Below are 21,975 nucleotides of genomic sequence, written 5' to 3'. Positions count from 1 at the left end.
CCTACTGATGAATATTTAGGTTGTTTTCAATTCATATATATATATGTGTGTGTGTATTATATATATATATAATTTTTTCTTTTCCTTTTTTTAGAGACAGGATCTCACTATGTTGTCCAGGCTGGTTTCAGACTCCTGAGCTCAAGTGAGGCTCCTGTCTCAGCCCCAATTAGCTGGGACTACAACTACAGGCATGCACCACTGCACCCAGCTAGATATATATTTTTGAGTTTCTATAGAATATATATTCAGAAGTGGAATTGTAAGGTCTTTTTGTCTTTAAAAAAAAATGCTTCCTTGCCTCAAGGTCACAAACAATACCCTCTATTTTCAGAGTTTGGCTTTTCACATTGTGGTATTCAACTCCATTAGAATACTATTTCTTTACATGTTGTAAGGTTGTATGTAATTTTATTTTATTTTTCTCAGCATGGAGAGTCAAATACACCAACAATTTTTACTGACTAGGTCATGTCATCATTTCCCTACTAACTCATGATGTCAGGTCTAATATACACCAAGTTGACAGGTCTGTTTCTAGACACTCTATTCTTTAAAATCTGCTTATGTAGCTACTGATACACTTATACCATCCACGTTTTTAATGACTATAACTTTATATGTGTAGTATATGGTGAAGGTCTCTCCTCTGCCCTTTCTCAAAATTGTCTCAGCAATCCATAGACTTCTATTTCACATAAAGTTTAGAATCATTTTGTAAAGATCCTAGAAAATTATTTTTAGATTTTGTTTTGAACTTCACTCTACAGATTTTTAGAATGGAGATTTTTATGATTCTGAGCTTCTTTAACTATTTATATGGTATTTTTCTCCATTTATTGAAGTCTTACAACCTTCAACAAAGTATTATAATTTTTCCATAAAGATCTTGTTCATTTTTTTGAGCTTACACCAAGATATTTTAAGTAAAACATATATTGAATTTAAGAGAAGGCCTTCCTTCACTTAGTACACTCGGTGTTTCTCACCTGTATGACCTCTCTTATGTATAGAAAGGGATGCTCTTTGAGAGAATGCTTTCCCACATTCATTACATTCAAAGGGTTTCTCACCAGTATGACTTCTCATATGTATAATAAGTAATGAACATTGAGAAAAAGCTTTTCCACATTTATTACATTCATAAGGTTTCTCCCCCGTATGACTTCTCACATGAAGAGTAAGAGATGAGATTCGAGAGAAAGCTTTACCACATTCATTACATTTAAATGGTTTCTCTCCAGTGTGAATTTTTTCATGCTCTAGAAGATTTTGTCTCTGACTGAAAGCTTTCCCACACTGATTACAATGATAGGGCTTCTCTCCAGTATGAATTTTCTCATGTTCAGTGAGATTTGATTTCTGACTAAAGGCTTTCCCACACCCTGTACATGCATAGGGTTTCTCACCGGTATGAATTCTTTGGTGTCGAATGAGGTTTGACATCTGAATAAAGGCTTTCCCACAGTCATTGCATTCATAAGGTTTCTCTCCAGTATGAATTTTCTGATGTGTAATAAGATTTTCTTTCCGGCTGAAGGCTTTTCCACATTCATTACATTCATATGGTTTCTCAGATGTATGATTTCTCATATGTACAGTAAGAGATGAACTTTGAGAGAAAGCTTTCCCACATTCACTACATACATAGGGTTTCTCACCAGTATGACTTCTCATATGTATAATAAATACAGAGCATTGAGAGAAAGCTTTTCCACATTTATTACATTTATAGGGTTTCTCCCCTGTGTGACTTCTCATATGTAGAGTAACAGATGACATTCGAGAAAAAGCTCTACCACATTCATTACATGCATAAGGTTTCTCCCCAGTATGAATTTTCTCATGCTCAATAAGATTTTGCTTCTGGCTGAAGGACTTCCCACATTCCTTACATTCATAGGGTTTTTCTCCAGTGTGAATTCTCTCATGTTCAATAAGATTTGATTTCTGGCTGAAGGCTTTCCAACAATCCTTACATGCATAAGGTTTCTCCCCAGTATGAATTCTCTGGTGTCTAATAAGATTTGACATCTGAATGAAAGCTTTCCCACATTCATTACATTTATATGGTTTTTCCCCAGTATGAATTTTCTGATGTGTAATAAGATTTTCCTTCCTGCTAAAGGCTTTTCCACATTCCTTACATTCATAAAGTTTCTCTCCAGCATGAATTCTCTCATGTCTCATGAGGTCAAATTTATGACTGAAGTCTTGTCCACACTGATTACATTTAAAGGAAGATACAACATAGGATGAACAACAGTAAAATGGTTTCCCATACTCATTACATTCATAATTTTTCTCTCTTATACAGTCTTTCTCATAACTATTTAAGCCTAAATTATGTTCCAAACTATTATCAAATGAGTCACATTCATAGAAGCTTTGTCTCGAAGTAACAATGTCTGAGCTCAGAGGAAATATTTTTGCAACTTTTTTACATTCAATAACTTTTTCTTTAATCAGAGTTTTCTTGGAGATGGGTGTGAATTTTCTCACAAGTGTTTCCTGTTGCTTCTTGATCTGTTCATCAACTTCCCAAACTTCTAAAACGGAGGACCAAAAATTGTTACTTATATATTTTTCTACCACTATACTATTAATAACATTTCAGACATTTGCTAGTGTAGGGTTTAATCTTTGATGTTGGCTGTAGTTAACCAATATAAAAGAAATCTAGGTGAAATGTTTCTAAGGTCTGAGAATTTAACTACTATAGAAAACATCATAGGCCCAAGTATCTTTGACCGACTTTAAAAGTGTTCTTGTACAGTGCAGAAATCAGTAAAATGAAGAATAAAAATGAAAGGGTGAACACAAAAATGGATAGGGAGTCAAATGATAAGAGAATAAAATTAACATTGTGATAAAACACACTGGATTGAATGCATATGTTTATTTACTCCTTCTTCCTAAAATTCCTTTAAAATTAATAGTAAAGAATAAAGGGTCAAACCCATAAGAAAAAGGATATAGAAGTGTAAATAGAGTTATCAAGGGATTTCAACAAAATACTCCAAGATAAAAGGCATTTAGGGAACTATAAACTGGATAGCAGCACTAAGAAGTTAAAGTATCATAAAGATGCAAATCCTAATATGCACCAAAGTGACTTGGCCAAATATCACTGGAAAAGCTTAAGAATTAGAGGATTCAGGCCAGGCACGGTGGCTCACGCCTGTAATCCTAGCACTCTGGGAGGCCGAGGCGGGTGGATTGCTCGAGGTCAGGAGTTCGAGACCAGCCTGAGCAAGAGCGAGACCCCGTCTCTACTAAAAACAGAAAGAAATTATATGGCCAACTAAAAATCTATATAGAAAAAAAATTTGCTGGGCATAGTGGCACATGCCTGTAGTCCCAGCTACTCGGGAGGCTGAGGCAGTAGGATCGCTTAAGCCGAGGAGTCTGAGGTTGCTATGAGCTAGGCTGACGCCATGGCACTCATTCTAGCCTGGGCAACAAAGCGAGACTCTGTCTCAAAAAAAAAAAAAAAAAAAAAAGAATTAGAGGATTCAGGTATTCAGAGGTAGGGATAAACAGATACAAGGCAAGGATATTCCCGTTCATCACTGCTTTTCCACGTTGCACTATAAGTCCTAGCTAATGTAGTAAGGTAAAAAAAGGAAATAAAAGGTATATAGATTAGGAAGGAACAAAAAATCTAAAACTGTCTTTGTTCACTGATGACATGATCTTTATGTAGAAAATTTGAAAAAATCAACAAAAAAATTGAACTAATAAGTCAAAGGCTGGCAAGGATGTGGAGCAATAGGAATTTTCATTCATTGTTGGTAGAAATGCAAAATGTTACAGCCACTTTGGAAGACAGTTTGGCAGTTTCTTTCAAAATATAAACATACTCATACCATATCATTCAGCAATCATGCTCCTTGGTATTGACTCCAATGAGTTAAAATCTTATGTTCATACAAAAACTGGCATGGGGAAGTTATAGCAGTTTTGTTTATAACTGCCAAAACATGAAAGATGTCCTTCAGTAAGTGAATGGATAAATGGTGGCACATCTAGACAATGGGATACTAGTCAATGCTACAAACAAATTAGCTGTCAAGCCATGAAAACACACTGAAGAATCTTAAATCATATTGCTAAGTGAAAGAAGCCAATTGGAAAAGGCTACCCACTATATGATTCCAAAAATATTGGAAACAGAAAAACCATGGAGATAGTAAAAACATTAATGGTTGCTAGAAGTTACAGGAGAGGGAGGAATAAAGAAGAAGAACACAGATTTAAGGCAATGAAAGTATTCTGTATGATACTATAATGTACCTATGTCAAAACCCATAGAATGTACAACACCCAGAGTGAACCCTAATGTAAACTATGGACTTTGAGTTATAATGATGTGTCAGCATAGGTTCATCGATTTTAACAAATACACCACTGTGGTGCAAGATATTGATAGTGGGGGAGGCTGTGCATGGGTTGTGGCAGGTGGGTACAAGGGGTCTCTGTACTTTCTGCTTGATTATGCTGTGAACCTAAAACTGATCTTAAAAATAAAGTTTATTAATTAAAAAATCTGGGCATTGGCCAGGCGAGGTGGCTCATGCCTGTAATCCTAGCTCTCTGGGAGGCTGAGGTGGGTGGATCGCTCGAGGTCAGGAGTTCGAGACCAGCCTGAGCGAGACCCCATCTCTACTAAAAATAGAAATAAATTATCTGGCCAACTAAAAATGTATATAGAAAAAATTAGCCGGGCATGGTGGCTCATGCCTGTAGTCCCAGCTACTCGGGAGGCTGAGGCAGTAGGATCGCTTAAGCCCAGGAGTTTGAGGTTGCTGTGAGCTAGGCTGACGCCACGGCACTCACTCTAGTCCGGGCAACAAAGTGAGACTCTGTCTCAAAAAAAAAAAAAAAAAAAATCTGGGCACAGTGGCACAACCTGAAGGTCCAGCTACTGGGGTGGCTTGCTCAAATCCAGGAATTTGAGACCAGCCTGAGCAACACAGTGAGACCATGCTTCAAAAACAAAACAAAACAAAAACAGTAGGATAAGAGTGCAACTAAAAAGAAGAGTATTAACTTAAAGTCTGAATAAGGAACAGTTAGACTGCAAGTCAGGTGTTATGGATATGCTTAAGTAACATCTATTCCAATCTCCTACTATTTTTCCATCTTGAAAAGGCTAAGGCAGTTAAAACTACATTTCCTAGACATAACCACATGTAAGGTTCTCATCTGATTTAGATTCACCATGCACTCACACAACATTTTAATTCAGAACTAAATTAGGAGAAGAAAGAGAGTGGGCATTTTGCTTATGACATCATGACAATTTTGCTTATGACACTGTAATAGAAGTGGTAAGGTTCTAGAGCTCACAGCTGTAGAAGCATTCTCCTGGTTCAACCAAAAGCAACTTCTTGATCATACTGGGAGAATGAACTCCCCCTAGAAGCTTACTTTTGCGTAGAGCTTTGAGACCTCATGCCTAGAAGCTTATCTTCTTATAGCTTGTCTCTTCAGTGCTCCCAAAGATTCTGTAAGCCATTTAATATCTTCGTATAAATTCTTTCCTTCTTAAACTAGTAGCTAGTATGCTCTTTTCTCTAAAACTTTGAACAATATACTACTACCCCCTGATTCACATAGGAAGTGGCCATGTCTCCACAATGCAAGCAGGAAAAGGATGGCTTACCTTCTAGAGAAAATGAACCAGAGAAGCTCTAGACTTAGGAACAAGTGAAGCAGATAGATGCAGAGGAGACATCTCATATTAACTAAAAAGGTAAAATTATGTGAATATTTATACATTAAATAGCGAGAGACTTCCAATCCCTTTCTGTTGCTTAGCCTCATGAATGCTGACATTTACCTCCAGGTAGGAAGGAGATGAAAAGATTAAAAAATAAAAGCCCTACAGGTACTGGCATTTGAAACTACACACAAAACTTCTGTGTTCTGATTCAACCATTCTACAGTACAGTCCACTAGTCAAAAAAGTATAACAAATTTCTTTGTGAAATACAACATCTTTATAATTTCCCTTTTATCCCTTCATGCAACAGTGAGGTAAACTAATGACACTGATGAATTCCTTATTTAAACAAAGATTTTCAGAGTATCATTTAAATTAAAAATACATAGAAAACCAAGAAAACAGAAAAATAAGGCAAGTGAAACTCTAAGAATGACAAGAAGTTATACAAGGATACGTAATTAATAGTTATTTCTTGGCTCAGTAGTAAATAGTATGTCCACAATCATAACAAAGTAAGCAGTGAAATTAAACTAGCCAAAATTTGTGATGTATCTATATTCAGAAAAAAAGGAAAGGAGAAGTGGTGGTGGTGTTGTAAGAGTACTAAACCTCATCTTCCATTTATATAAAGTTGATAAAAATTGGGAAATTATCAAAGAGCAATATATTCAGGGAAGTCTAGCTTCTACCCTTTTCTACACTGATTCCTCCTTTGCCCTACATGTAACCATTTTTATTAGTTCTTAGATTATACTTCCACTATTTAAAACAACATACACATATACACACGTACATAGACAGCATACATTTATTTATATATAACATACACACACATATATATCACATATACAGTTGACCCCTGAACACAGAGATTGGGTGTGCGACCGCCCACATTTGAAAAACCACACATAACATAACTACTAGTAGCCTACTGTTGACCAGAAGCTTTACTGATAACATACAACTAACATATATTTTGTATGTTATATTATATACTGTATTCTTACAATAAGATAGAGAAAAAAATATTATTAAGAAAATGGCGTAGTGGCTCACACCTGTAATCCCAGCACTTTGGGAGGCCAAGGCATTAGGATTACTTGAGGCCAGGAGTTCAAGACCAGTGTGAGCAACATAGTAAGATCTCATCTCTACAAAAAAAAAAAAATAGAAAAATTAGCTGAGCGTGGTGATGTATGTCTGTAGTCCCAGCTACTTGGGAGGCTGAGGCAGGAGAATTGCTTGAGTCCAGGAGTTTGAGGATACAGTGAGCTATGAGTATGCCACTGCACTCTAGCCTGGGCAACAGAGCGAGACTCTATCTCAAAAAAGAAAAAGAAAATGATACGGAAGAGAATATATATTTACTATTCATTAAGTGGAAGTGGATCATCATAGAGATCTTCATTGTCATCGTCTTCACATTGAGTAGGCTGAGGAAGAAGACAGGGTTGGTCTTGTCTCAGGGGTAGAAGAGGCAGAAGAAAATCAGCATATAACATGCAGCTCAAACCCATGTTGTTCAAGGGTCAACTTTATTACATACCTATATTACTATATATATAACTCCATAAACACACACACATATTTCCAACCTTTTTTTATACAAAAGGTAGTATATTCTAAACACTGTTCTGCACATTGATTTTTTTTCACTTATATATCCTGAATGGAACCATGATTTCTCTTACTGCAACTTTATAATTTTGACTTTTTTTTTTTTTTTTTTTTGAGACAGAGTCTCACTTTGTTGCCCGGGCTAGAGTGAGTGCCGTGGCGTCAGCCTAGCTCACAGCAACCTCAAACTCCTGGGCTCCAGTGATCCTCCTGCCTCAGCCTCCCGAGTACCTAGGACCACAGGCATGCGACACCATGCCTGGCTAATGTTTTCTATATATATTTTTAGTTGTCCAGATAATTTATTTCTATTTTTAGTAGAGACGGGGTCTCACTCAGGCTGGTCTCGAACTCCTGATCTCAAGCGATCCACCCACCTTGGCCTCCCAGAGGGCTAGGATTACAGGCATGAGCCACTGCGCCCGGCATCATGTACATGTTTTACATAACAAAATTTAAATTAAAAAAGGAGAAAAGTCAAAGTAACTCTTAAAAATTGAAAACAAATGGAAACAAGTAAATTTATTTATCAAATTAAGGCCATAATCACACGGAGAAGAATTACTTCAAGTGACTTTACATGTAGCAGTTTGTATATCCATAGTAGAATAAAAGAAATCTTAAACTACATTTAGTTATCTTTTTTTGTTAGTAGTATTGGTATTACTGTTAGTTTGAAACTAACATATATAAAGAAACCAATAGTAACAGATAGATTGATCAGTTTTGCTTCCTAAGGGACATCTGGCAATGTCTGGAATATCTGTAGACATTTTTAGTTTTCATAAATGGGAAGAGGAGGAGGGGAAAAGAGGAATGGTGATACTGGCATCTAGTGAGTAGAGGCAAGGGATGCTGCTAAACACCCTATAATGCACAAGACAGTCCTCCAGAGCAAAGAATTATTTGCTCCAAAATGGCAATAGTGCCAAAGTTAAATAACTACTAGAACCTAGATAGGTAAGAGCATTCTCAATTAAAGGCAGAGATGTAAAGAGTTTCACAATTTTGGAGGCATTAAAGATATATATTCTAATACTGTCATTTCTGGAGTTAAGTATCAATTTAATGGCATGAACAGATATATCATGAAGATACTTGGAGGAAAAAGGAGTCCATATGTAAATTAGAACTGCTTTGGGTAATGTCTAGTGAGAGCTGAGAAAAGGAACCATGGAAAAGATATTTCATAAAGGAAGAAGAAATAAACAATAAACAGGAACCAAGGAGAAATCAGAATTCTTTAGAGACAAGAAGAAAGATACTTCCAAGAAGGATAATTCATAGGATCAAATATAACATAGAGACCTTCCTGTTTTAATATGGTGGAATTAAACATCTCTGTCTCCTCTCCACTCTGCAAAAATAAAGAGGAACAATCAGAAAAAGAAAATATGTCTTCAGTGAACTAAAAGGCAGCTAAACTCCATCTCCAGAATATGAGGAAAGAACAGAGGATAGATTGGATCAGGCCAGGGAAGAAACCCAGAGACAGTGTTTATTATCTTAGACAGAAAGCACAAAGCACAAGGAACAGAGTTCTCTAAAACAGACGCGCAACCTTGTGGGCAGAATAAACAAATCATTTTTTGCAACAATGGGATCCACATGTGTTGAGACTGGTGGCAGAACATAATGGACTTCACTGGCCCTGACAAATGATAGGGAAGGCAGGGCTGAACAAGGAGATGCAAAAAGGCAGTGTTCTTATATAAACAGTCTGTTGGCATAGGAAGGTAGAAGACACTGAGTTCTACATGAAGTACACAAATGATAATCTCTTCTTCAACTTAGAAGAAAAGGATAAACCAACTCTCAACACAAAACCTTGTATTTGATAAAGGAGGCCAGTGTGAGGTAGAGGCTTCCTACTAGCTCAGAGCATTTTTCTGGACAATCTTCAACACTATCCTTCTGTAAATAGTGGGTCCAGAAGGAAATACACTCATTCAAAGATGAACAATGATAACTGTAAAAGAAACCAGCATCAAATCTATATAATGATGCTACAAGAAATAAAAAACTTGAATTCACAAGTTGAAAGGAAAAACGATTACTGACTGATCAATACCAAGACATGGCCAAATAAAGCTCTAAAGCTTTAAAGAATAAGAAACCTATGGGCATCCAGGCCAATAAATCAAGTCATCTATGAGGGGAAATAATTAGGCTTCAGACTTCTCCAAGCAAAATTCAAAACTAGAAAACAACAGAGAACTGTCTAAAGCCTTCAAGAAACTATCTACAAAAACATTTTATATACAGCCAACTATCAACCAAATGTATTTTTTAAAAAAAGATATTTTCTTATATGGAAAACCTTAGCTTTCATACACAAAAAGCCTCTAGTTTCCACTAAATTATAGGTTAATGCGGACAGAATTTTGTTTTTTATACTGTTATATACTCATCCCCAGAAGGATATTTTATCTTTATTGTTACTACTACAAATGTGGTTTCCTTTCCTTAATATCTTCTACTTGGTTGTTGGAAGTATATATGAAAGCTATTGATTTTTATTTGTTAATCTGATATCCTACAACTTCACTGGATTCTCCTATTATTTGTTGCACTTTTTCAGTTGATTCCCTTGTGTTTTCCAGGAATACAGTCTTATCATCAGTAAATAAAGATGTTTTTATAGTTTTCTTTCCAATTCTTAAAGTACTGATTTTGTTCTCTTGTCTAATTCTTAGATATACACTTAACAAGAAATATACAAACGCTACAAAAGGAAAACTTAGAAAGCTCCATTTCTGAAGGACACAAAAGTAGATTATAAAGATCTGAACAAAGACAGAGTACATTCTTGGATAGAAAACTTTGGCAATATAAGGATGTCAAATCTCTGAAAATTAATCTATACATCTAGCACAATCCCAATAAAAATTGTAGCAGGTTTTTCTCTGGAAGTAGATAGTTAAGTCTAAAATTCATATTGTAAAATGAACAATGAAGAATAGCCAGGATAACTCTGAAAAAGAAGTGTATGCAATAAAAGAAAGGAAGGGATTTAGTGTCAAGGAAAAGAGGGAGACTTGCTTTTCAGTGTATCTTTTGGAGTATTTATGTTTTTTAACTAAGTATGCATATACTATATTTTCAAATAATTAAAGGACTAGAAGGTGGGAATAAGCAAGAAGGAGACACCATGAGATTTCTCAGCCAGAAACTTTTAAATGTCTAAGGCACAGGATTGTGAGAGTTGAAAAATACAATGGGAATTAAGACTATTGTTACCAACTGTAATTTGATGTTTTTCGAAATGGAAGAAAAGAAATTAAAAGGAACCTAAGTGTGAAACAGATATGTTTTTATAATAATACTCCACAACCATGAAATATTGAATGCATAAGGAAATAAAACCAAGATCATAAAAAAAAAGAGAAAGCCCAAGGATCATTGAGAGGGACAATAAATCCTCAAACTAAAGCTGCAAATGGATTAGTGAAGGTTGTCATCCTGAAATCGGATAGAGCCGCTGGCCCTCCAAAATTTGAAAAAGGAAAATATCTGCAATACAGAAAGAATATCTAGAAATGTCACAGGAATCCAAGGCATTCCATACCATTTGTCATTCTAGAAGACTAGGGCCTTTAAGAAAATCTTAGAAAATGTGAAATGGTCTCAACCCTTCACTGAACAACTATCATGTGGTTTTCTCATTCAGAGCTGTTTTTTACTTTTTTACCTGGACAGTGCCTCCCAAACATTTCTTCCTCCATCACCCATGGCTCCTCTTCTTGCTCCAATTTAGATATCACATCCGGTTTGGTGACTTGACAGCCTATTATGGGAAACAGCAAAGGAGTTGGATATTAATGCTGGAGACAACCATTCAGATCTTGAGCTGAGGCCAAGCTTGAGGGCTTATGAAGGAGGACAATGAACTCCCACAATGATACAAAGTAATTAGCCTTTACCCTAAGACTGGAGCACATACAATCATGTGAAGAAGGCAAAGATTAGGCTCATCTGGCAAATTAAAGTCTTTACACATTTCTGAAATGGAAAGGAATTCTCCGTTAAATTACAAAGTTACTCTTACCCACTGTGACTAGGTTGCTATAGTTCTCCAGCATCACATCCCGGTACAAGTTCCTCTGAGCAGGTTTCATTTGCTGCCATTCCTCTTGGGTGAGGTCCACAGCCACGTCTTTAAATGTCACTGTCACCTGTAAAAAACAGAGGAATTCCTGATTAATTTGAAGTCATCAAAATTAGGCATTATGAACAAAACACGTAAGAACTTGTTTAGCTAGTATTCAGGGGTCAGAATTCATTAAAAACTGTTTATCAGCTATTCGTATCTACCAAGTTTTATGTGATACTGTGGGGGAAAATAAACTATAGTAGAACTACACTGTAAGAATATGTTAATTATTGAGTTACCAATCTTATAATTCAACACTATGCAGGAAGCTGCAGACAATGGTCACTGATTTTTATTGGGCTGTGACAGAGATGAAGAGTTGAAAGACTCATAGGTAACTGGCTCAGAAACTGCCCAGGTGGTTGTATGATCTAGGGAGAAGGGGAACATGGCATACAAGGGAAGAAAAATAAGGCAGGAGGAAGGACAGATATGAAAATTTGAACATGCAAAGTTTGAGGGAAATGGACTTCACTAAGATAATCTAGGCAAGTAACTATACAAACAACAACAAAAACAAGAAAAGAGGAGAAAGGAATCAGTATCCAGAGTTGCTACAATATATAACCTAAACGTTCAGTTTTCAACAAAAAATTACCAGACAGGCAAAGAGAAAGGAAAGGGAAACCCATACAATAGGGAAGCAGACAATAGAAACTGCCTGTGAGAGGGCCCAGATGTCTGGTTTAACACACTAAAACTTCAAAGCTGCCACTATAGATATAGAACTCAAGGAAGTCATGATTAAAGAAAGGAAGGCATGATGACAATGTTTCATCAAATAAAGAATACCAATACAGAGATAGAAGTCATAAAAAATTGTGCAATTTTAAAGTACAATAACGAAAATGAAAAATTCAATAGATGGGCTTGGATCTGAACTGGCAGAAGAAAGAAGCAGCAAACTTGAAGACAGATTGATAGGGATAATACAATTCAAAGAACAAAGGGAAAAAAGAATAAAGAAAAATAAACAGTCTCAGAGAAATGTAGAATACCATTAAGTGCACCAATATATAAAGGGAGGGGGATATCAGAGGAGAAGAGAAAGAAAAAGATTAAAAAAAATTCAAAGAAAAAATGGCTGAGTATTTCCCAAATTTGATGAAAAGCAATAATCTATACCTTCAATGAACTCCAAGTAAAAGAGACCCACATTCAGATATATCATAGCAAAAATGCTGAAAGTGAGAGTCAAAGAGAAAATCCTGAATGCAAAGCTGGAATGGAGTAAGCAAATGACAGCAGATTCATGAGAACTTGAACCGCCAAAAACAAATGGTGAATAAGAAGGTTAATATAACGAATGTTATAAATAAATATATATTTTCTCTTATTTTCTCTTCTCTACTTTTTTACTAGATATACCACTATATACAGTAATAATTATAATAATGAGTTGAATTTGTAACATGTATAACAGTATAGTACAAAATGGAAGAAGAGGGAATAGAGCTACATAAGAGTAACATCTCTGTAAACAATGTAGTATAACAACTACTTATATAGCATTTACATTGTATTAAGTAATCTAGAGATGATTTAAAGCACACAGGAGGATGTGTGTTAGTTATATGCAAATACTATGCCATTTTATACATATGGGACTTGAGCATCCATGGATTTTGGTATCTGTGGGGGGTCCTGGAAACAATCCTCCACAGATACCACTGGATGACTGCACACTTATTGTTGTAGAGGACTTTTCTAACTGCTGTGTATGCTATTCACATATAAATAAGAGCTATCACAGAATATATTTACATCAAGATTCTAGAATGAGTTTGAACCTGCATGGTCTCAAATGCAAGCAGTCCATTTCTATTTGATAATCTAAACCAAACCATCTGGCTCTGGTATCTGGAAGAAACTGCAGAACTTTTTGACAGCTAAGAGTGTCCCACTTATAGATCACAATTCCTTTGACACAATTTCCAGCTTTTTACTCTGTAAAGAAAATGCATGTGTAAACTAATAATGTAGGATTTTCTCATAAAAGATGGTCATTAACCCCAAATTCAAAATATGCCTGAAAAATATATCTGCAAATCTGAATTGTCAGTTTCTTTGTGATATTATTTTTAAATATTTGTTGCCCACCTACATTTCTTCCAATTGCTTCTTCATGTTCTTCATCCAATTTTCTATTTTCTTAATTACTGGTTTTTAAGAATTGTTGATATTATTTCTGCTATATATACATTACAAAAACTATTACCAGCTTTGTCTTTTTACAGTGTTCATGGTGGTTTACTGAAGAAAAAGATTAATTTTATAAACTCAAATCAAGCAACCTTCTCTTTCATCTTATGGGATACATGTTAAACTAAAAAAGGAGGCCAATGAATACAGTGAACACATCCAAAGACTGTATCAGGCAGTAAAGGTTATATAGCTAATAATAATGAACAATACCTATCATTTAAGGAGCACTTACTATGTGCATTAACTGTCCCAACATTCCTATGGAATAAGCACCATTATTATTCCCATTTAGAGATGATACAACTAAGGCACAAAGAGATTAAGGAACTTGCCCATAGTCATGCACTTCTACATATCACTGAGCCAAGATTTGAACCCATTGTCTGTCCAGGGCCAGAGACCCACCATACCAACAAGAGAAATAACTAGATAAGCCATATGATCATATGGTCAAAGATGTATGTGTGTGCTTCATGATAGGAAAGATATGAGCTGAGGAAAAAGAGGCAGTGAAGTGAAAAATGTTCAAAACACTGGAGTGTGACTTACTTCAGAGGTGGAAACAAAAAGAATTAAGAGCAGAGGAGAATAGTTTAGTAAAGACAATGAAGAACACTGCATCTTCTATGACCATAAAGAAGATGTAAAAGCTACAGATATCAGAACTACAAGACTTTGTCATAGAATATTAGCATAATTTAGCTCAACATGTACTAAAACCTCAAGTGAAGACTATATATACGTAGGATCATTTGAAAACACATGTTCCATTTATTCTTCTAGATAATTTTAGTTTTTGATCTTCGGCAAAGATTCATAAAAACTAAGCTTAAAATTATAAGAATTATAGAATTACAGTTGTCCCTCAGTATCCATGGGAGATTGGTTCCAAGACTCTACACAGATACCAAAATCCACAGATGCTCAAGTCCCTTGTATAAAATGATGTAGTATTTGCATATAACCAATGCACATCCTACCATATACTTTAAATCATCTCTAGATTACTTATAATACCTAATACAATGTAAATAGTTATACTGTATTGTTTAGGGGAAAATGACAAGAAAAAAGCCTGTACATGTTCAGTATACATGCGACCATCCATTTTAATATTTTTGATCCCCAGTTTGTTGAATATATGCAGAACCCATGCATATGGAAGGCTGACTGTATTTTAGAATTTCTTTTTGGCTAGGTGCCAATGAAAAGGTTTTGCTTTCCTTAAATAGTTTTAAGTTTCTTTCCTCATAAATAGTGCAAATTATGAAATAAACTTTTGTGTTCCAGTTTACTTCGACTCTTCAGATCATATTCAAATTTGAACTCAACTTTAGTAATTCTTCATGTATTTGGCTTTTGCATTATATAGCCATATCCCAAATTTTCCTTGGTTCTAATTTTCTATCTGTATTTTTCCTCATTTTGATTTTCATTGATTTAGTTTTTCTAACTTAACTGGTAAGTTACAGTAACACACTGTAACTGCATTTCAAAATAATGCAGGAAACAAATAAATGCTTAAAACGTACAAGAGATCTGGTTGTATCCTCTTCTTCCTCAGAAAGGGCAGAGTCCTGAGAACACCAACCTGAGGGAAAAGAAACAGAACAGATTTGCTTCAAGAGTTCCAGAAAAAGAAATACAGAAATGTTCAGTACCAGGTGACTATAAGACCCCATACAGATGAATGATCCTCAGAGCCATTAGAAATGTTAATAACCATATAGTTACAGAGACACTGAAATGTATACAGATAACTAATTTAATCATATGGGGTCTGACAGAGATTTATGAAGGGCTAAGTAGAGGGTACTCAATGAATCTATTGGCAATATAGTATTTCACTAGGGTCTTGCTGTTTTATTCCTAATAAGAAATTTATCTTAAGTATATAATAATAAACACCAGAAAGATTTAAGGATTAGGATGGCCTTTAAAATGATATTTTTAAGTTGGGCAAAGTGGTGCATGTGTCTAGTCTCAGCTACCTGGAAGGCTGAGATAGGAAGATTGAGTAGATAAGTTCAAAGCTACAAGACCCCATCTCAAAAAAAAAAAAAGATATTTTTTACCATAAAGAATTTAGAGGCCGGGCGCAGTGGCTCATGCCTGCAATCCCAGCCCTCTGGGAGGCCGAGGCAGGTGGATCGCTCGAGGTCAGGAGTTCGAGACCAGCCTGAGCGAGACCCCGTCTCTACTAAAAATAGAAACAAATTATCTGGCCAACTAAAAATATATATATAGAAAAAAAAATTAGCCGGGCATGGTGGCACATGCCTGTAGTCCCAGCTACTCGGGAGGCTGAGGCAGTAGGATCGCTTAAGCCCAGGAGTTTGAGGTTGCTGTGAGCTAGGCTGACGCCACGGCATTCACTCTAGCCAGGGCAACAAAGTGAAACTCTGTCTCAAAAAAAAAAAAAAAAAAAAAAAAAGAATTTAGAAAAAAACTTTGATCAGAGACTAGTTATAGGCAATGTGGAATATTCATATGGTAGAATGAAATACAGTCATAACTTTAATGACTTTTTTTTACAAACCTGATTTATTTTTTACCCCCCAAAATTCAGGGGCTTCTGGTTAAAAATGGATGATAGAATACCTGCATTTATTTCTGCTCTCTCCCAAACCCAACCACAATGTTAGTAAAAGAACAAAGGAAGCTAAAACTCACAAGGACAAAGAATATAGAAGAGTTCAGCATATAAGTGATGTCAGCAAAATGAGAGCAGACAGATGAGTGTTATCTAACTTAACCAGAAACAGTTGAAGCTTAAGTGAGGGTGAGGGGAGGGCAGGAAAGCCATGGCAGGACTCCCGTAAGGCTCAGGAATGGAGGTACTAAGTACATCTGCAGTCAGGAGTTTATGAGTAGGGCTGAAAAACAGGGAACTGAATGTAAAATGTTATAAGAAGATGCTAAGACCACATGATGCCTTTTTTCACCTCACATAGTATGGTGATATTTCCCTCACAATGGCAACAGAAAATTAGAGATTTTTTCTCTAGATATACTGAATGAGATAGGCTCTGGATTCAGGCATAGCAGACCCAGATAAAGGTGGGGCCAAAGCAATGTAGAGAAAAAAGAATGAAGTGAAAGTTCTCATACTGTAAGATAAGTTGCCCCCTCCCCCATCCACTTCCTTTGTTCGCCTCCCAAAATGCAGGATTTCCAGCTTATACTCTCCTCAAGCAATATTTAGAACTTCTTGCTGGGAAAATTGACTAGCCCAAAAGAAAACGCCTATAGATCCTGACAACCTTCAACCTCCAATAAACCATATCAGAAAGAAGAACAAAGAGTTGAGTGTATTGGTGTGCAGGTGACAAGGAAGGAGTTAGGTAGTAAAAGAGAGCTAAATTCTTACCTTGTCAAAAAACAACAGAAAATATCTAAACCTGAGAAATCAAGCATTAGCAGTATAAGGATGTTATTCAGAAAAACGGTGTTGAATACCAGAATATCCAGACAAAAAAGTTCAAAGTGGTTGCCTCTAGAGAATGAAAGTAGAGGATGAGGAGGGATGGGATAGGAAACTTGTGTTTGTAGTTATATATTAATAACAGCATTTAAAAATATATTTAAATGTGCCCTTTAAAAAAATAGAAATATCTAAAAGTTTATTTTAAAAAGTCAAACAGTCAAGTGAATAAAATAAAAAACAAATATCTACCTCGCACAGTCAATAACACCCATGTGAACTTTCTTGCTATGAGTACTGAATTTCCTAACTCTTTTACATTGTCCCTGAACATATACCCTTTTCTCCTAAGCTCTGCCCACCTCTGAGCCACCTCACCTCTCCTTTCCAACATCTGGGTCAAATGCTCCATTGTCACATCGCTATTGCTGATCTCTGAAGGTTGAGAAGTCATTCACACCTTCCCCGCTCTGGATAGAAGCGTCAAGATAAACTGTAGGTGGAGCAACTCCAGGATCCACTCCTTCCCAGTACTCTCCAGCCTCGGAGGCAGGTCTCAGGTCAGAAGGTCTCCTTCCATGATTCTGTTCCTCAGGCTTCTTTCTACTCAAACCATAGATCTGTTTTATCCTTGTGGAGCCAGGACCTGTAGGTTAGGACATAAATCCAACTTACCTGATGCCTTATTCAGTCACTGGCTCCCTGTGGTAACCCCCCAATGATCATGGGCTTCTGGTATTCATGCCTTTTGTAGACCCCACACTGAATAGATTTGACCTATATAACCGATACAATATTGCAGAAATGATGGTGTGTGACTTCCAAGGTTAAGTCATAGAAGACATTGAGGCTTCTGTCTTTAATATTTTTGGATCATGTACTTTGAGAGAAGTCAACTGCCATACCATGAAGACATTCAATCAGCCCTAGGGAGGGGCCTCCTATCGACTAACTTGCCAGCCATCCTTGGAAACATCAGCCTTCTGATGACTGCAGCCTTAACGACATCTTGACTGCAACTTCATGAGATACCCAAGCCAAAATAGCCAGCTAAGTCACTCCCCACAGAAACCATAAAATAATGTTTACTGTTGTTTAAGCCACTAAGTTTTGAGGTAATTTATTACACAGTAATAGATAACTAAAACAGTCCCAAACACTAATTTTCCTTGTTTGTAACTCATACTCTCTGAAGTCACTGACCAGAGACGCTGAATGCAAAGACTAGCAGGATTCTGGAGGAAAACTCAAAGAGTAGGCAATCCAATCCAAGCTAAAGCAAGTATTCAACAGAAACACCAAGATTCTAGAAACAAGTGATGTTCACCTATCTGCTCTTCAAATATCCTCTATGAGTAAAAAGGTGTAGGCTCAATGCAGTGAAAGATATAAAGTTAAGTCAAAAAATGCTAAGATTTGCAGCAACTCCAGATATGGAGCAAAAGAGAGCTTCACTAAAAGTCCAGCTATTCCATTTCCTATCTGAGGTACCTTGGTAACTGAAGTACAGAGAGCTGCAATTTAGAATTCCAAGACCCTTCATTTGAAATAAGAATTATATCCATGTCATAATGATATTGAATGAGTAAAAGAAATGGCTACTAAGTAAGCTAAGATATATTAATTTACCAACTGCTATGAGCCTTTACTGAGCAAAGGGTAAAAAAAGATTCATAAGAAAGTAAACCTTTGCCCTACATGATAGAACAGAAATAATAAAACAGAAAACATTAAATTATAATAAATTTTAAGAAGTGCTATGCTTGGGATATACTCCTAATACCCCTCACATGGTTATCATTATTTTCATGACGATTACCACCTTCTAACAAACTATGTTGTACAGTCATGCGTCATTTAAGGATGGCGCTACGTTCTAAGAAATGTGTCATTAGACAATTTCGTTGTTGTACAAACATGAAGGAGTGTACTTACACAAACCTAGATGGTATAGACTACTATACGTCTAAGCTATATGGTATAGCCTATTGCTCCTAGGCTACAAAACTGTACAGCATGTTATTTTACTGCATACTGTAGGCAACTGTAACACCACTGTTAAGGATTTGTATATCTAAATATACCTAAACATAGAAAAGGTACAGTAAAAATACACAATAAAAGATAAAAAGTGGTATACCTGTATAGGTATACAGGTATGTATACCTTTAGTATGTATGCACTTACTAAATGGTGCTCGCAAGACTGAAAATAGCACTGGGTGAGTCAATGAATGAGTAGTGAGTGAATGTAAAGCCCAAGACACGATGATACACTACTGTAGACTTTATAAACACTATACACACTTAAGCTATGCTAAATTTATAAAAATATATTTTCCATTCTTCAATAATAAATTAGCCTTAGCTTACTGTAACTTTTACACTTTACAAATTTTTAAATTTTTAAAAATTTTTTGACTATTTTGCAATAACACAGCTAAAACACACACTGTAAAGCTGTACAAAAATATTTTCTTTGTTACATCCTTATTATATAAGCTTTCTTCTATTTAAATTTTTTTTATTTTTAAACTTTTTTGTTAAAAACTAAGACATAAACGCACACATTAGTCTAGGTCCACACAGTGTTAGGATCACCAATATCACTGTCTTTAACCTCCACATCTTGTCCTCGTTGTAACATCTCTTACTGCAGTGCATTACTCACATATTGGTAGTGATGCTGGTGTAAACAAACCTACTTTGTTGCCAGTCACATAAAAGTGTAGCATATAAAATTATGTACAGTATATAATACTTAAAATGATAATACAGGCTGGTGTGGTGACTCATTCCTGTAATCCTAGCACTCTGGGAGGCCAAGGCAGGAGGATCACTTGAGTTCAGGAGTCTGAGACCAGCTTGAGCAAGAGCAACGTTAACTGTAAAACACTCTCAGGCAGGTCTTTCAGGAGGTATTCCAGAAGGCAGTGTTATTGTCATAGACTATGACAGTTCTATGCAGTTTATTGTCCCTGAAAACTTTCCTGTGGGACAAGATATGATATGTGTAGGTTATGTGCAAATACTACTATACCATTTTATATAAGGGACTTGAGCATCTGCGGATTTTAGTATCTGTGGAGGGTCCTCGAACCAAGGGACAATTGTATATAGAACAAATGAGCTACTACTGCTAATTTGGGGATTTAAAACTAGAAGAAAGTAATACATCAGACAAGAATAACATAGAAATTAGTGTGTAGTTTGGAGTTCAAGTGTTCTAAAGTCTTACTCATGTTTGGATTTTGTTAAATACGCATGTTAAAAATTCAAGAATAAAAGCAGAAACCAAACTAGCACAGAAAGAAAAAAGGATAAAGTGAAACTGCACAAAGGTATAATGTATATTAAAAAGGTATAATATATACAACTACTATATATCAATAAAAATTTCCTTAAAAAGGTATAAGAAATACAAAGTAATAGAAAATAAAACATTTTATCAACAATCATGATAAATGCAACTGAAGCAAACCCACCTATTAAAATAAGTCAAGCAGGATAAAAGGGTAAAAAGCCCAGGAATATGCTCCTTTATAAGAAACAGATCTGAAACATAAGGACATAGTTAAGTGGTTACAAAATTAAATTATTGACAAATACAGTAACAAAACCTGAAAAGCAATATTATCAGACAAAAGAGAACTTGGACTAAAAGGCACTCACCAGGATAAAGAGGCATGTTTCTTAGTGTGGCAGATTGCAATTTTGGTCCCAATTCCTCACCCCACTCTAATAGAATTATACTAATACATTAACACTCATTGCCAGGTAACTTTGCCTTGCCCTCCACCTGTGGGTATAATTGATATTAACTTAGCCATGCGACTTGTTTTGGTTAATGTAATATTAGTCCATTTGGAAGCAGAGGTTTTAAGGGTGTTTGCATGATCTGTCCTGTGCTCTGTTGATCCATTATAAGAACATGCCCTGGTAATTACTGTCGTTTTGGCCTGAGCCCCAGAAAGAACACATGCCAAGCAGATCTGAACTCATCCTGCAGCCCAACCACTCAGCCAAGTCCAGCCTAGAACAGTTGAACACAGGGAACCTGCAAACCTATGAACATAATAAATACTTGCCCTTGTATGCCACTAAGTTTAGGGGAGATTTGTTAAACATCATTATTATCATGGCAATAGCTAACTAATACACAAAATAAAGGAAGCAAGCCATAAAATAATAATGGACCTGAAGAAGATCACCAAGGAAAAGTGGAAAGCTACAGAACAGGGCCAAGGACTGTTGGGGGGGAAAAAAGCAGCAAAGGAGACTAAGGAGGGGTGGGCAAAAAAGAAGAAGAATCACTAAAAAATAGAATTTTTTTAAAGCGGTTACCTCCTATACCAAATGCTACAGAGAAGTCAATTCAAGTAAGAAAAGAACCATTATATTTATCACAAACACGCACACTTCGCCACGCTCACACTCACTACACAACACCCTTAATCACAATCACATACGTATCACACACTTCACCACAGTCACAACCAAAGACATCACCGTTACACAAACATCCACATCATAATCACTCCCTCACAATTACTCATGGCATCACAATCACACACCCACACTAACTCCCACCACAGTTTTTGCTCCAACAGCTCTCCAGTAGCGTACTCGCACCCCGAGCCCTCCCCCTTGCTGCTACTCCGGGCACTCTGGGCCTACGAGGCTCCGTCCCGTCAGCCGCCCGCGGCCGGTATGGTCCCGAGTCCAGGCTGTACGAGTCCCTCCCTCACCCCTCGCTACGGGGACTCCGCAGCATCACCTGCCGGAAACGCCAGAATGTGCATCGAGCTCGCAGTTTCTGAGAGGCTGGGAGAAGGTGGCCGGGAGA

At 36.4% G+C, this 21,975-nt stretch overlaps 1 protein-coding gene across 1 annotated transcript; it reads right to left on the bottom strand.

The window, feature by feature from the left end:
- Window positions 1-221: 221 nt before the first annotated feature.
- Window positions 222-21,867, bottom strand: ZNF568 (zinc finger protein 568). The gene is made up of 6 exons (XM_045532199.1): window positions 20,615-21,867; window positions 17,509-17,776; window positions 15,239-15,297; window positions 11,397-11,523; window positions 11,040-11,135; window positions 222-2,549 (listed from the first exon to the last, which is right to left on the bottom strand). Exons 2-6 carry the CDS (start codon window positions 17,582-17,584, stop codon window positions 967-969), a joined length of 1,941 nt encoding a protein of 646 aa, XP_045388155.1. The 5' UTR covers window positions 17,585-17,776; window positions 20,615-21,867; the 3' UTR covers window positions 222-966.
- Between the last annotated feature and the right edge of the window lie 108 nt (window positions 21,868-21,975).

The sequence above is a fragment of the Lemur catta genome, chromosome 19, assembly GCF_020740605.2.
Source record: "Lemur catta isolate mLemCat1 chromosome 19, mLemCat1.pri, whole genome shotgun sequence".
Classification (NCBI taxonomy): domain Eukaryota; kingdom Metazoa; phylum Chordata; class Mammalia; order Primates; family Lemuridae; genus Lemur; species Lemur catta.
This window is presented reverse-complemented; position numbering and strand designations above follow the sequence as displayed.